At 43.3% G+C, this 14,637-nt stretch overlaps 1 protein-coding gene across 1 annotated transcript; it reads right to left on the bottom strand.

The window, feature by feature from the left end:
• Positions 1-10,336: 10,336 nt before the first annotated feature.
• Positions 10,337-12,876, bottom strand: LOC115163965 (serine palmitoyltransferase small subunit B-like). The gene is made up of 2 exons (XM_029716140.1): positions 12,794-12,876; positions 10,337-11,517 (listed from the first exon to the last, which is right to left on the bottom strand). Exon 2 carries the CDS (start codon positions 11,514-11,516, stop codon positions 11,268-11,270), a length of 249 nt encoding a protein of 82 aa, XP_029572000.1. The 5' UTR covers position 11,517; positions 12,794-12,876; the 3' UTR covers positions 10,337-11,267.
• Positions 12,877-14,637: the final 1,761 nt, after the last annotated feature.

The raw sequence follows: 14,637 nt of genomic DNA, 5'->3' as shown, positions 1-14,637 counted from the left end.
CTCTAGTCCCCTTCTTACTGGGGGACTAGAGCCAAGCTGGGAGGCTTCCAGTGGCCCCATAGTGGGGTTCATACACGTCTTACTACAGGTGGAGGGAGTGCAGCGCAACTCCAATACAAGAAAGTACATTTCTCCTGGCCATACTGGTCAAGTCATTGTGAGCTTGTGTAAAAGAGTATAGAAGTAATAAGGTTACATTTGCAAATCAGTAGCTGCATGTATACTGTTTAGGGTGCCCCACTCTGCTTAGCCCAAATCCTCTATAACTACCGCAGAACAAAGATCTGTATCATTACTATCTACTTGGTGATTGTCCACGAAAAGCTTTAGCCTAAAGAGCGCTACTAATCTCACTGTCTCACTCAACAGTTACTAAACCTGAGCTGTCGTCAAAGGAAACAGCTTATCTCTCTAACCCTCTCTACAGGTGAACACACAGCCATGCTGCACAGTCACTGGAACCAACTATCTCTTGTTAGAAGAATGGTTATATCCATCAATTATAGCAAACTCAATCTCACAGTGGTAACAGGACAGCTCGTGACTGATACAAATGAAACTACTACCACCAGAGGACAGGGTTCAGTAGTTAAAGACCTCAACCTCCCTGAGGGATCTATGACCACCAAAAACAATTGCAGGAAGAGGGGAAATGAAAGAGGGAAATAGAGAGGGGAGTTGTTGAGGGTGAGATGGAAGGAGAGGAATAGAGAGAGAGAGGGGGTTCCAGGGGTAGTGAGGGAGAGCTTTATGTATACTTTGAATATATAAGACTGTGCCTTAACCTGCCATTTGCATATATTCAATTATCACCTGTTTCTTATTTTTTCTTCCTCCATCTTTCTCCTCTCCTCTTTGCATACTCTTATTAGCATACTCTTATTAGCATACTCGTATTGGCATACTCTTATTAGCATACTCTTATTATCATACTTTTATTGGCATACTCTTATTAGCATACTCTTATTAGCATCCTCCATTTAGTCCACACAACAGAACTGGTCAGTTTACCAGCCTCGCCACCACAGGAACACAAGCACCGCTCACCTGCCCACTCACCTAACACTGGCACTGCCCGTGTCCCCAGGCGCTCCCACAGTACAGCACCATGGAGAAATACATATACAGTCAAGAGTTAAGCAGGAGCAGTGGAGCAGTGGAGCAGGGACAGAGGCAGGAGGACTTGCATGGGTACTGTACATTAACTAACCCTCTTCATGGAAAGAAGATCTCTAAGTGTCAGTATAGAGGATGTAGGGGTGCAGGCGGGAAGGTGTGTGAGTGTGTGTGCATGTGTGAAAGATCAGACAGTTGTTTGCCTCCTGGGTGAACATTTCCTTTTAGCCCTAGTGAGTAGGATGACAGTTGAAGTAAACCATTATCAAAATGTCAGTCTTAGTTTCTGATTGATGCAGAGAACAAACCTTCATATTATCTGACACACTTTTCTTGAGTTGTTCAATATTGAAATGGAAATTTCAATCTAGAACAGGTACACCCTATTTTCTTAAAATATCTTGGTTGTTGGTTTGCCATTGAGCGTTACTGAAGAAGGCAGCATAAAAAAGTATTTGCTTTTTTCACTCAAGCACAGAGCCTAATTGTCTTGTAAGATGGAAGCTGAAGCATTGCAAGGGTATCAGAGACCCACGTGGACTCCCAAGAGACACAGAGGGGTGTCTGTGTGGAGAGAGACCCCAGGAGAGTGCTCCCTGAGTAGGGGATTGTGGGGAGTAAGGAGCCCAGGGCCAAAAGAGGTGGGGGTAGTGGGGGAAAACAGGGTCTGGGAGTGGGTTACAGGGGAGAAAGAGAAAGAGAGAGAAAAAGGGTCATGGTCAGGTGAGTGCAAGGTAAAAGTGCTCTGGTACCACCCACTTGTTTCCCCCCACCTACGTTCTCTACCTGTCCCCTAGCCCCGGCTCGGACCCCGTCCCACAGAGGTAGAGTAACCCAGACTATGATCAGGTGTAGAGCTCCAAATGGACTTCTCTATGACCCCGTGGAGAAAGGACAGGCTTTAAGTCATCGAGAACCATTAGAAAATCTTTTAAAAACCACCTCACTTTCTCTCTCTCTCTCTCTCTCTCTCTCTCTCTTTCCAACACACAGGGTTTGGTGTTCTATCCATTGTTTTAGGCCTACATCTTACTAATAAAGAATAGCAGAAAAACAATGTTTAGCAACACACATTTTCTAGAGAATATGCCAAAACTTCATATTTTATAAAAGTAAAAACAATCTAGGGCCAGGTTTGAATGCAAGGCACATAGCATACAGAAGTGTTAATTCATATAAGCATTATACAACTTATCAAATATCCATTAATTACATGAAGGAAAAAATAAAAAAGTTTTTGAAAAAAGTTTGATTTCTTTATCATCAAAACAGGCACATGGTTAGTATAAACGTCTAGTTCACCCAAAACATTTTTAACACCTATTCCACTTTAACATAGAGATGCAATAATTACTTACAAGCATGTTTTAACTATTTGCTAAACATTAGGCTATAGTCAGACTTGCCTCAATATCTACAGTATGACAGCAAAAATACATATTTACCAGCATCAGGTGTTGGCCTTGTCCGGACAGTCTGAAAGTCAGTAGTCACTGTTGATTGAGAAAAGGAGAGAATGAGAAATGGAGCAGATGAGAGGAGGGCTGAAAAGAGTGGGAAAGAGAGAGAGTGACAGAGATTTTTCTAAACAACAGTGATATATGGTAAAAGGATGCATGTTTATGTCACATTAGCAGTATGTCTTTGAGAATAGGTTTACAGGGGGGACCATAGGTTATGGTTGAGCGATCAGTTCTACCATCATCCATAATGGAGCACAGGGATGTCAAGCCACACACTTACTGATGGTAACCCTGACCTAGAAACCTGGCCTGACCCCACTCTCCTGGGCTCCTGTGTGTTCAAATCCTGCTCTCTCCTGCCCTCCCCCTGTTCCTAACATCCCATAGCCACTAGGTGGCAGTGTTGTTTGATAAAATAAGTCACTGAGGCCTCCCCACCAGTCCTGTGCCTTTGATACACACAACAGAACCCAAAGCTTATCTGTCCTGAGCTACTCCTGTATGTTTACTCATCATAACATAGATAGGTCTGCAGTGTGAAACACCATGATTCATATTCATTTCTCTGCTGTCTTATCTATAGGTAGAGGACAATCTCATTATGTGATGGTACATGACAGAAAGACAAGACGTGGAACTGGGGAGGTAGTTTTAACCCTAACCATCTCTCCACATGCATAACCATATACATGGTGACATGCCTAATTTGTGTGTGGTGTCGTCATGTAAGGCTATAGGCTATGAACTTACTAACCAACCCTTCTGGGGGTGACTATCGGTCATACTCTCCCATGCCTCCTTATTTTCTCTTTAGTTTGAATCCAGGAGAGATCATGTGAGGAGGAGTTTGCTCAGGGCGTGATGGAATTCTATAACGCCATGGCCAGTCTATTACCCAGCTCACCTCGTCTCTGGAGATGAGGGGACAGCAGTGAGGGGCATCCAACTGTCCACAGAAACAGGTGCTCACCTTGATCACCTCCATCTTTGCATTGTAGAAGGGAGATGTACACCTGTTCAACAAAAAGGACCCTTTCTTCCTCTCTCCCACAAACACACCGGCACGCACACCAGTCTAATGACTGACCTCAATGATTTCTCCACCCAACCCGGTAAAGCAAACGCACTACCCTTAAAACAAACAGTACAAATGGCACGTGTTTAGTGTTAGGCTGTCGTTCTGCCCATGAACAAGGCAGTTAACCCACTGTTCCTAGGCCGTCAATGAAAATAAGAATTTGTTCTTAACTGACTTGCCTAGTTAAATAAAGGTAAAATACTTTTTTTTTTAATTAAAAATTGCTGTCTGTGATTGTGTGTGTCTATCTGAGAGGACCAGAACAAACCCAATCTGATGAAACCGAACCAAGAGAACAGATAGATTCACTAGTAAAATAATTATCCATGAACGAACTCTCATTAAAGATTTACATGGCTTTGATAGTAAATCTGTATCATGTTTAGATGTGTCTTTCTTTCTCTCTGTGAGTGAATGAAATTGGCTCCCTCTGCTGCTTGTCAATCACAGTTCTCACTAAACAAAAGCTTTGCTCATTACCATGGGGGCAAAGTTAGTAATGCCACAACCCTGCACTTGACGAAAACTGTATGAGTGAGTGAATGGATAGGTGGAGTTACAGCGGGGTTTCCCAAACTCACCCAAGGGGTGGCCGTTTTGGTTTTTGACCTAGACCGTGTTTGGGAAACACTGAAATACAGACTCTAGGGGTGCCCTAACAACTGTGTTGTTGTGTTTTACTTAATGTAGGCCTTCAAAACTTGATCAATATCATACTGACGGATCACACACGGTGTGTGTGTTTTTGTGCTTTTACTATAGCAAAACAAGGACAATTCAGACAAGTGGGGACATTTTGCCGGTCCCCACAAGGAAAAAGTATATTTTAGGCTTAGGGGCTAGGTTTAAGGTTACGGGAAATAAGATATTTAATGGGAATCAATTATTTGGTCCCCACATGGATAGTAAACGTGTGTGTGTGTGTGTGTGTGTGTGTGTGTGTGTGTGTGTGTGTGTGTGTGTGTGTGTGTGTGTGTGTGTGTGTGTGTGTGTGTGTGTGTGTGTGTGTGTGTGTGTGTGTGTGTGTGTGTGTGTGTGTGTGTGTGTGTGTGTGTGTGTGTGTGTGTGTGTGTGTGTGTGTGTGTGTGTGTGTGTTCCCAATCTGGAAGGGAGGAGAGGGTTCCTGTGCACTCCCCCCTACAATTTTTAGAATGGGAACACATTCTGACTGTTTGGATTGGTCCCAGAAACCAATGGATTGGGCCAGAACCATGCTGACGTTATCAACTTTGATACTCTGACTGGTTAGATTTGTTATCGACGATCAGATCGCTGATACATTTGTTTTGTACAACTCCCCTCATGTTGAAGTCACACAAACGACTTCTAGGATGGCAGATTTAGACAGTGCATGTAGCGATCGATAGAGCAGTGGAATTAATTTCAGGCTGAGTATTCAGGCAAGTACTGGTGTGTATTCTCCAAAAGGTAGTTATTCTAGGGCAAATCTAAATGAGTCTTTATTTGAATCCAGGTTCCTTAGAGGGTGAAGGTGGACCTGTTGTAGTGATCTTGTCCTGATAGACAGATCACCTGCTGAGATGGAGCACCTTATGTATTTGCCTATATTTATAACTGGTTATAACTATGTATAAATGTGTACAAAATCTAAATGACCTTAGATATATGCTTACTTGCAGTCAAAACAGCTCATACAAGTTTATAAGTGGGATGAATACTTGGTGGAACTGTAATACAGAAACCAGACACCCTCTGAATGTACACATGGTGCTGTATATTCTTACAGAAAATGTTATATAAATACCTGAACTCCTATAATATCCTCCAATTGTCACATTTGTCGTATGAAGACTGGGACCAAAGCGCAGCGTGTGTATCGTTCCACATTTTATTTAAACTGTGAAACTATGCAAGACATACAAATAAACTAATAAACAAAATGTGACGAAGAGGTGCAACATACACTTACTCAAAATAATCTCCCACCAAAACCTAGTGGGAAAAACAACAACTTAAATATGATCCCCAATTAGAGACAACGATGACCAGCTGCCTCTAATTGGAGATCATCCCCCCCCCAAAAAACAACATAGAAATACAGAAACTAAAACCCCACATAGAAATACATAAACTAGACAAAACCCCCAACATAGAAAAAAGAAACTAGAACCAACATAGACATAAATAAACTAGACAAAACCCTGTCACACCCTGACCTACTCTACAATAGAAAATAAAAGCTTTCTATGGTCAGGACGTGACACCAATATTCTATATGTGCAACTTGTATTTGGGTTGCTATAACATTTGGTTTGAAGTGACTTTAAGGATTTGGGCATGCTTTTTGAAGCCTCCTACCCACCATTGGCCATACCACTCCCATTGTTTCATAGGCAGCGATGCTAATGCTGCCTGTGGGGTAAATAAATAAATAAAACTATATATAACCATATTTTTGGTCATTATCACTGTCAATAAAATTAAGTATATTTCATTTTCTGGTGTATTGCTAAACGATTCTACCAACTGATCGTAAATCAACTTTTTAGTACTAATGTGGACTGTACTTCGGAAAAAAGCTGTACATTAAGGGAACAAAATTAATTTTTGGGTTGTTTTATATTATTTTGATAAGACTTAAATTGATATTGCTATGATATTTGCTTCATGATTGTATGATCGGTAGTCCATGTATGTAAAATATGTTGGTAGTATGAGGGTTAAATGTCACAATCCCTTTTAAGTGACATGAATTATATAACTTCATTGTCAGGTTGGTGTCTTGTATTGGGTCGTTTATTCTTGTTTACCTTTGTCATACGTCTGTCTGGAGTATTAGGAATGGTCATAACACTTCTCTACATTTTACAGGGTTTTCAAGTTTTTTTGGTGAACACAATACTTCCCATTGTCTACGGTTCAGAGTATACATGTGACATTATTTAAGAGCAAGATGAACAGATGCCTAGGCAGAGAGAGGGAACTAAATGTACAGCAGCCTCTTCTTCTACGCTTCACACCAGCCTAGTAGCCTACTGTGGTAAGAAGGTCCTCCTTAGGAGAATAATAATACGCCTCCAGATAAAAGGATGTGTCCCAGGTTTTTAAACCAAACCCCTGGTCACTCATTCCTGTACTGTGAAGGGGAACTGGTTGGGTGGCACAGCCCTCTCAGTGCCCTGGACCCACAGCTGTCCCTTAGAGGTGGAATGTACCACCCAGGCTTCTGTTGTCATTTTGATTTGTTTTCAGTCATGACCACTCTGCAACCCCATTTACATTATACAGTAGGTCAGCAGACAATAATATTTTCCTGTTATACACTACTCAAAAAAATAAAGGGAACACTTAAACAACACAATGTAACTCCAAGTCAATCACACTTCTGTGAAATCAAACTGTCCACTTAGGAAGCAACACTGATTAACAATACATTTCACATGCTGTTGTGCAAATGGAATAGACAACAGGTGGAAATTATAGGCAATTAGCAAGACACCCCCAATAAAGGAGTGGTTCTGCAGGTGGGGACCACAGACCACTTCTCAGTTCCTATGCTTCCTGGCTGATGTTTTGGTCACTTTTGAATGCTGGCGGTGCTTTCACTCGAGTGGTAGCATGAGACGGAGTCTACAACCCACACCAGTGGCTCAGGTAGTGCAGCTCATCCAGGATGGCACATCAATGTGAGCTGTGGCAAGAAGGTTTGCTGTGTCTGTCAGCGTAGTGTCCAGACCATGGAGGCGCTACCAGGAGACAGGCCAGTACATCAGGAGACATGGAGGAGGCCGTAGGAGGGCAACAACCCAGCAGCAGGACCGCTACCTCCGCCTTTGTGCAAGGAAGAGCAGGAGGAGCACTGCCAGAGCCCTGCAAAATGACCTCCAGCAGGCCACAAATGTGCATGTGTCTGCTCAAACGGTCAGAAACAGACTCCATGAGGGTGGTATGAGGGCCCGACGTCCACAGGTGGGGGTTGTGCTTACAGCCCAACACCGTGCAGGACGTTTGGCATTTGCCAGAGAACACCAAGATTGGCAAATTCGCCACTGGCGCCCTGTGCTCTTCACAGATGAAAGCAGGTTCACACTGAGCACATGTGACAGATGTGACAGAGTCTGGAGACGCCGTGGAGAACGTTCTGCTGCCTGCAACATCCTCCAGCATGACCGGTTTGGCGGTGGGTAAGTCATGGTGTGGGGTGGCATTTCTTTGGGGGGCCGCACAGCCCTCCATGTGCTCGCCAGAGGTAGCCTGACTGCCATTAGGTACCGAGATGAGATCCTCAGACCCCTTGTGAGACCATATGCTGGTGCGGTTGGCCCTGGGTTCCTCCTAATGCAAGACAATGCTAGACCTCATGTGGCTGGAGTGTGTCAGCAGTTCCTGCAAGAGGAAGGCATTGATGCTATGGACTGGCCCGCCCATTCCCCAGACCTGAATCCAATTGAGCACATCTGGGACATCATGTCTCGCTCCATCCACCAACGCCACGTTGCACCACAGACTGTCCAGGAGTTGGCGGATGCTTTAGTCCAGGTCTGGGAGGAGATCCCTCAGGAGACCATCCGCCACCTCATCAGGAGCATGCCCAGGCGTTGTAGGGAGGTCATACAGGCACGTGGAGGCCACACACACTACTGAGCCTCATTTTTACTTGTTTTAAGGACATTACATCAAAGTTGGATCAGCCTGTAATGTGGTTTTCCACTTTAATTTTGAGTGTGACTCCAAATCCAGACCTCCATGGGTTGATAAATTGGATTTCCATTGATTCTTTTTGTGTGATTTTGTTGTCAACACATTCAACTATGTAAAGAAAAAAGTATTTAATAAGATTGTTTCTTTCATTCAGTTCTAGGATGTGTTGTTTAAGTGTTCCCTTTATTTTTTTGAGCAGTATATAATACACTGTACACAAATATAGTCACACCAAACATAGTGTGCAAGATCAAATCAATACACTTGACTCAAAACAGCTGCACTGAAATCAACACTACTCTGTTCCTCTAGTTTAGGTCTTGAATGCAAATACAGTTAAATGTAAATACCAACAGATAATTCTTTCACATTTGTAAAATTGCTTTATTTCTGAAGAATCCAGTGATGAGAGACAAATATACTATAGATATCAGTAAATGTTTAAGGCCACACAGTGATCTATTGTCCTAACGCAACTCTGTGATCAAGCCAGCAGAAATGTCTCGACCACTAATGATTAGGCTTACTGAAAGGATATAAAAGCACTTTCATTTGAAGGAAAACATATTCAGTAATGTACAGTGCATTAGATAAGTATTCAGACCCCTTGACTTTTTCCACATTTTGTTACGTTACAGCCTTATTGTTAAATGGATTCAATTGTTTTTTCCCCTCCTCATAAATGTACACACAATACTCCATAATGACAAAGCGAAAACTGTTTTTTAGATTTTTTAGCAAATTTCTTAAAAATAAAAAACTGAAATATCACATTTACATAAGTATTCAGACCTTTTACTCAGTACTTTGTTGACGCACCTTTGGCATTTTTCACAGCCTCGAGTCGTGGGTATGACGCTACAAGCTTGGCACACCTGTATATGGGGAGTTTCTCCCATTTTCTGCAGATCCTCTCAAGCTCTGTCAGGTTGGATAGGGCGTGTCGCTACACAGCTGTTTTCAGGTCTCTCCAGAGATGTTAGATCGGGTTCAAGTCTGGGCTCTGGCTGGGCCACTCAAGGACATTGACACTTTTCCTGAAGCCACTCCTCTGTTGTCATGGCTGTGTGCTTAGGGTCATTGTCCTGTTGGAAAATGAACCTTCGCCCCAGTCTGAGTGCTCTGGAGCAGGTTTTCATAAAGGATCTCTTTGTACTTTGCTCCGTTCATCTTTCCCTCGATCCTAAGTAGTCTCCCAGTCTCTGCAGCTGAAAAACATCCACACAGCATGATGCTGCCACCACCATGTTTCACCGTAGGGATGGTGCCAGGTTTCGTCCGCTTGGCATTTAGGCCAAAGAGCTCAATATTGGTTTCATCAGACCAGAGAATCTTGGCAAATTCCAAGCGGGCTGTCATGTGCCTTTTACTGAGGAGTGGCTTCCGTCTGGCCACTTTACCATAAAGGCCTGATTGGTTCCAAACTTCTTCCATTCAGAGTGACCATCAGGTTCTTGGTCACCTCCCTGACCAAGGCCCTTCTCCCCCGATTGCTCAATTTGGCTGGGCGGCCAGCTCTGGGAAGAGTCTTGATGATTCCAAACTTCTTCCATTTAAGAATGATGGAGGCCACTATGTTCTTGGGGATCTTCAATGCTTCAGAAATGTTTTGGTACCCTTCCCCAGATCTGTACCTCGACACAATCCTGTCTCGGAGCTCTAAGGACAATTCCTTCAACCTCAAGGCTTAGTTTTTTCTCTGACATGCACTGTCAACAGCGAGAGCTTATATACACAGGTGTGTGCCTTTCCAAATCATGTCCAATCAATTGAATTTACCACAGGTGGACTCCAATCAAGTTATAGAAACATCTCAAGGATGATCAATGGAAACAGGATGCACCTGAGCTCAATTTCAAGTCTCATAGCAAAGGGCCTGAATACCTATGTAAATCAGGTATTTCTGTTTTTTATTTTTAATAAATTTGCTACGATTTTTCTTAAAAACCTGTTTTTGCTTTGTCATTATGGGGTATTTTTAATAAGACTGTAGAGTAACAAAATGTGGGAAAAGTCTAGGGGTCTGAATACTTCCTGAATGCACTGTACATAGCCACAAGAGAAAACAAACTGTTTTCGTAATTGACATTGTAACCAGCCAAGCTTTACCAGTGCATATAAATATCAATATAAATATAGTTACAAATCATATACAGACTAAATCAGAAAGTCCTTAAGTCAATGACAAAGCAAAGCCTGAACCAGAGAGCTAATATTTCCTCTTGCCAAGCATAGTAAAAACACTGCGGATAGGGTATAGGGTTGTGCACACAAGGATATGATTGTTCAGTTTGATCAATGTATGCATTGAGAAATCATCAGACATATTTAGGGTTGGGAGGAAAATTTCACAACCTTGTAATCTTTGCCTGGTCTCAATGTCTCTGATTACATTGTATAGCAGGAGACTAGTCTAGGGAAAGATTTGCTTTATGACTCAGTAATTGGAGTGCAGTCAATAGTCATCATTAGCATTGTCCAGTGGGTTTAAGTGCATGTAAGTGTATTGTGATCAGTAATGTCTCACCCTATATCAGACAGCCGTCAACAGTCGGAGTGAGAAGAATGAGTGAGAAGAATATAAAAGAACAAACCACATTTCATATTTCTGGAAAAAAACAAGGCATTTCACAGCAAAGGTGTGAAAGTAGTGTACATTGATGTATAGTATAATACCAGGGGTAAGGGGGGGTAAAGGGAGGTATTCTCCCAGAATATTTCACAGAAACATCCTAAACTCAGCCTTCCTTTGCTGAGTAGGTAGCAGAGTATTGTGCATTGTGGGAGTAGTGGGTGACTATATGGTGAGAGGGTGGTGAGAGAGCACTGAGGGGTCAGACGGCCATCGAGTCAAGTGAGGTCAAGGTCAAATGTCAAGATCTTAGATAGGTGGTCCTCCCCTCTCATTCCCAATCTCCTTCCTGCCATCCATCCCATCCATCCACTGCTTAGTTTATGAGTGCCATGGTGCTCTCTGGCTGTTCCCTGCAGATCCCGGAGAAGAACTTGAGTGCCAGACGCACGTGGACAGGCACGAAGGCGTAGGAGGCGTAGATGACCATGGCCATGGATGAGAAGAGGACAGAGTTGAAGATGGACTGCTCCCAGGGCTCAAGCACATATATACCTGTGATGAGCAGGTACTGGTAGTACAGCCAGCCCAGGTACTCCTTCAGGTATTTAAAGTCCATCCTCATACTGCTCCAGTGGTCAGGGTGAGGATGGGAGAGGGAGGGGCAGAGAAAGGAACAGAGAGAGCGAGATAAAAGAGAGAGGGAAGGAGGAGAGGAGTGATAGGAAGATAGGAGAGAGAGAAAAAGAAAGATAAATAAAGGGAGGAAGAGAGAAAGGAGGAGGGTGGCAGTGATAATGGCAGCAGGGGACACATAATGGACATGAACACAAACAAACACACAAACACAAAAGACAGACAACACAACATCAATCATGTGGAAAGAAATACAGTTAGTCGACTCACCTGCACTTCCTGATAGAATAATCCCTATTTTCCCAGGAGGCATGACCAATTGCAAGAGGGAAAACACTTCGTAGGTGAAAAATGAGCTTACCGTGTGTGTGTGTGTGTGTATGCATGTGTGTTGGGGGAAAAACTTAGTTCAGTGATATAACCTCAAGTTTTTGTAGTAGTCTCATTATAAACCCTAGTCTTCTTCAGCTTTCAGTGCGTCTGCTACTATGTAATTACCCATGTCTTACATACCTACCATATCCATGAGGGAGGAAACAATGCAAAATGGTATTAGAAAAAACATTAATTGTGGGTCTGTGTTTATTAATGAGAAGGTCCAGGGTCAATCATAGCCCATGGCCCCTGGGGGCCACAGGGGTCTCTCTGGTGGAGAGGACCTGTAGAAATTAGCTCCTGAGAGCCCCAGACAAGGTAAATTAAATCTGCACGCATGCACAGTACACACACACACACACAGTGTCCCACTCAAACAGCACACTTGGCACCTTCCTTTTTATTGTCAATGATGTCAAAAGGGTCCACCACCATATAGATGGTGGAAAGGAACAGACATTTACTCTACTTCCACACAGGGTCGTTGACATTAAGCAGCTAGGGGCACAATAGGAAAGCCTCTGTCTCAGTCAGAAACTCACCTGACACCAGTGCACACTTCTTCACCAGAGTAATAGTCTACTCATTAATAAACGGTTATGGACCAAATAGATAAAAACACACACTGTGGCATGTCAATAAATAAACCAAAAATATAATCCAAGCATGTGTGCTGGTTTTCCAGGTCCTTTCCTGTTACACCTCTCTGATAAATAATTGTGGCTATCTAATGCCCTAGAGAGACATTATGTAACAAATGAATAGGCCTTCTCACATGAATGTAGTCTACATGCTAGCCTACATGCCTATATGACACAATAATAATATGTAACAATCTGTACTGTAGGCCAACAAAAAACAACAATAAGTATCATGTAAAAGTGAGCTCACCTCTCTGTCTGATAACGTGCTGCTGACCGCGCTCCCTCGGTTCTACTGGCTAAAGTTTATTGCAGGACGCCAGAGAGAATGGCCTGTGTACCACTACAGCTACGGTGCTTTGTGTAAAAAGCTGCACTACCTGTTCACCAATATAGCCTACATGTAGCAGGTAATAGTCTTTACACCACACCCACTGCTCTTTCTTTACCTGGAGTTGGGTTTTTACGGACAGTCCGTTGGGTGGACAGAGCGTTGGGTGGACAGAGTGTTGGGTGGACAGAGTGTTGGCTGGACAGTGTTGGGTGGACAGAGCGTTGGGTGGACAGAGCGTTGGGTGGACAGAGTGTTGGGTGGACGTGTATCTTTAAATGAACATCTACATAAAGCAGGATTCTTCACAAATAGGGCTAATCCACAGTCGTTTAGTCAGTGGAATAGTCATCAAAACTCTGTCCTGCATTATTGGATAGGAGACGCATGACGCGCTTGTCCACGCAACCTTTGTATGGCATTCTCATAGGTAAAGATAGAGGACTCTAGTGGCCAAAAGCCTGCTTCAGCATGGGCAGCACCTTCGAGGATTTTCGACATTTTGAAGTAGTCAACTGAGTGGGACTTCCTATGGGTTAAGGAAGGATCGCATAATGAATTATGCTTGTGAGCAAACATTCCATACAGTGAGGGGAAAAAAGTATTTGATCCCCTGCTGATTTTGTACGTTTGCCCGCTGACAAAGAAATGATCAGTCTATATTTTTAATGGTAGGTTTATTTGAACAGTGAGAGACAGAATAACAACAAAAAAATCCAGAAAAACGCATGTCAAAAATGTTATAAATTGATTTGCATTTTAAATGAGGGAAATAAGTATTTGACCCCCTCTCAATTAGAAAGATTTCTGGCTCCCAGGTGTCTTTTATACAGGTAATGAGCTGAGATTAAGAGCACACTCTTAAAGGGAGTGCTCCTAATCTCAGTTTGTTACCTGTATAAAAGACACCTGTCCACAGAAGCAATCAATCAATCAGATTCCAAACTCTCCACCATGGCCAAGACCAAAGAGCTCTCCAAGGATGTCAGGGACAAGACTGTAGACCTACACAAGGCTGGAATGGGCTACAAGACCATCACCAAACAGTTTGGTGAGAAGGTGACAACAGTTGGTGCGATTATTCGCAAATGGAAGAAACACAAAATAACTGTCAATATCCCTCGGCCTGGGGCTCCATACAAGATCTCACCTCGTGGAGTTGCAATGATCATGAGAACGGTGAGGAATCAGCCCAGAACTACACGGGAGGATCTTGTCAATGATCTCAAGGCAGCTGGGACCATAGTCACCAAGAAAACAATTGGTAACACACTACGCCGTGAAGGACTGAAATCCTGCAGCGCCCGCAAGGTCCCCCTGCTCAAGAAAGCACATATACATGCCCGTCTGAAGTTTGCCAATGAACATCTGAATGATTCAGAGGACAACTGGGTGAAAGTGTTGTGGTTAGATGAGACCAAAATGGAGCTCTTTGACATCAACTCAACTCGCCATGTTTGGAGGAGGAGGAATGCTGCCTATGACCCCAAGAACACATCCCCACCGTCAAACATGGAGGTGTAAACATTATGCTTTGGGGGTGTTTTTCTACTAAGGGGACAGGACAATTTCCCCGCATCAAAGGGACGATGGACAGGGCCATGTACCGTCAAATCTTGGGTGAGTACATCCTTCCCTCAGCCAGGGCATTGAAAATGGGTTGTGGATGGGTATTCCAGCATGACAATGACCCAAAACACATGGCCAAGGCAACAAAGGAGTGGCTCAAGAAGAAGCACATTAAGGTCCTGGAGTGGCCTAGC

Source organism: Salmo trutta, chromosome 26 (assembly GCF_901001165.1).
Source record: "Salmo trutta chromosome 26, fSalTru1.1, whole genome shotgun sequence".
In the NCBI taxonomy this organism is placed as follows: domain Eukaryota; kingdom Metazoa; phylum Chordata; class Actinopteri; order Salmoniformes; family Salmonidae; genus Salmo; species Salmo trutta.
Note: the sequence above shows the minus strand (reverse complement) of the source record. Positions and strands in the feature narration are given on the sequence as shown.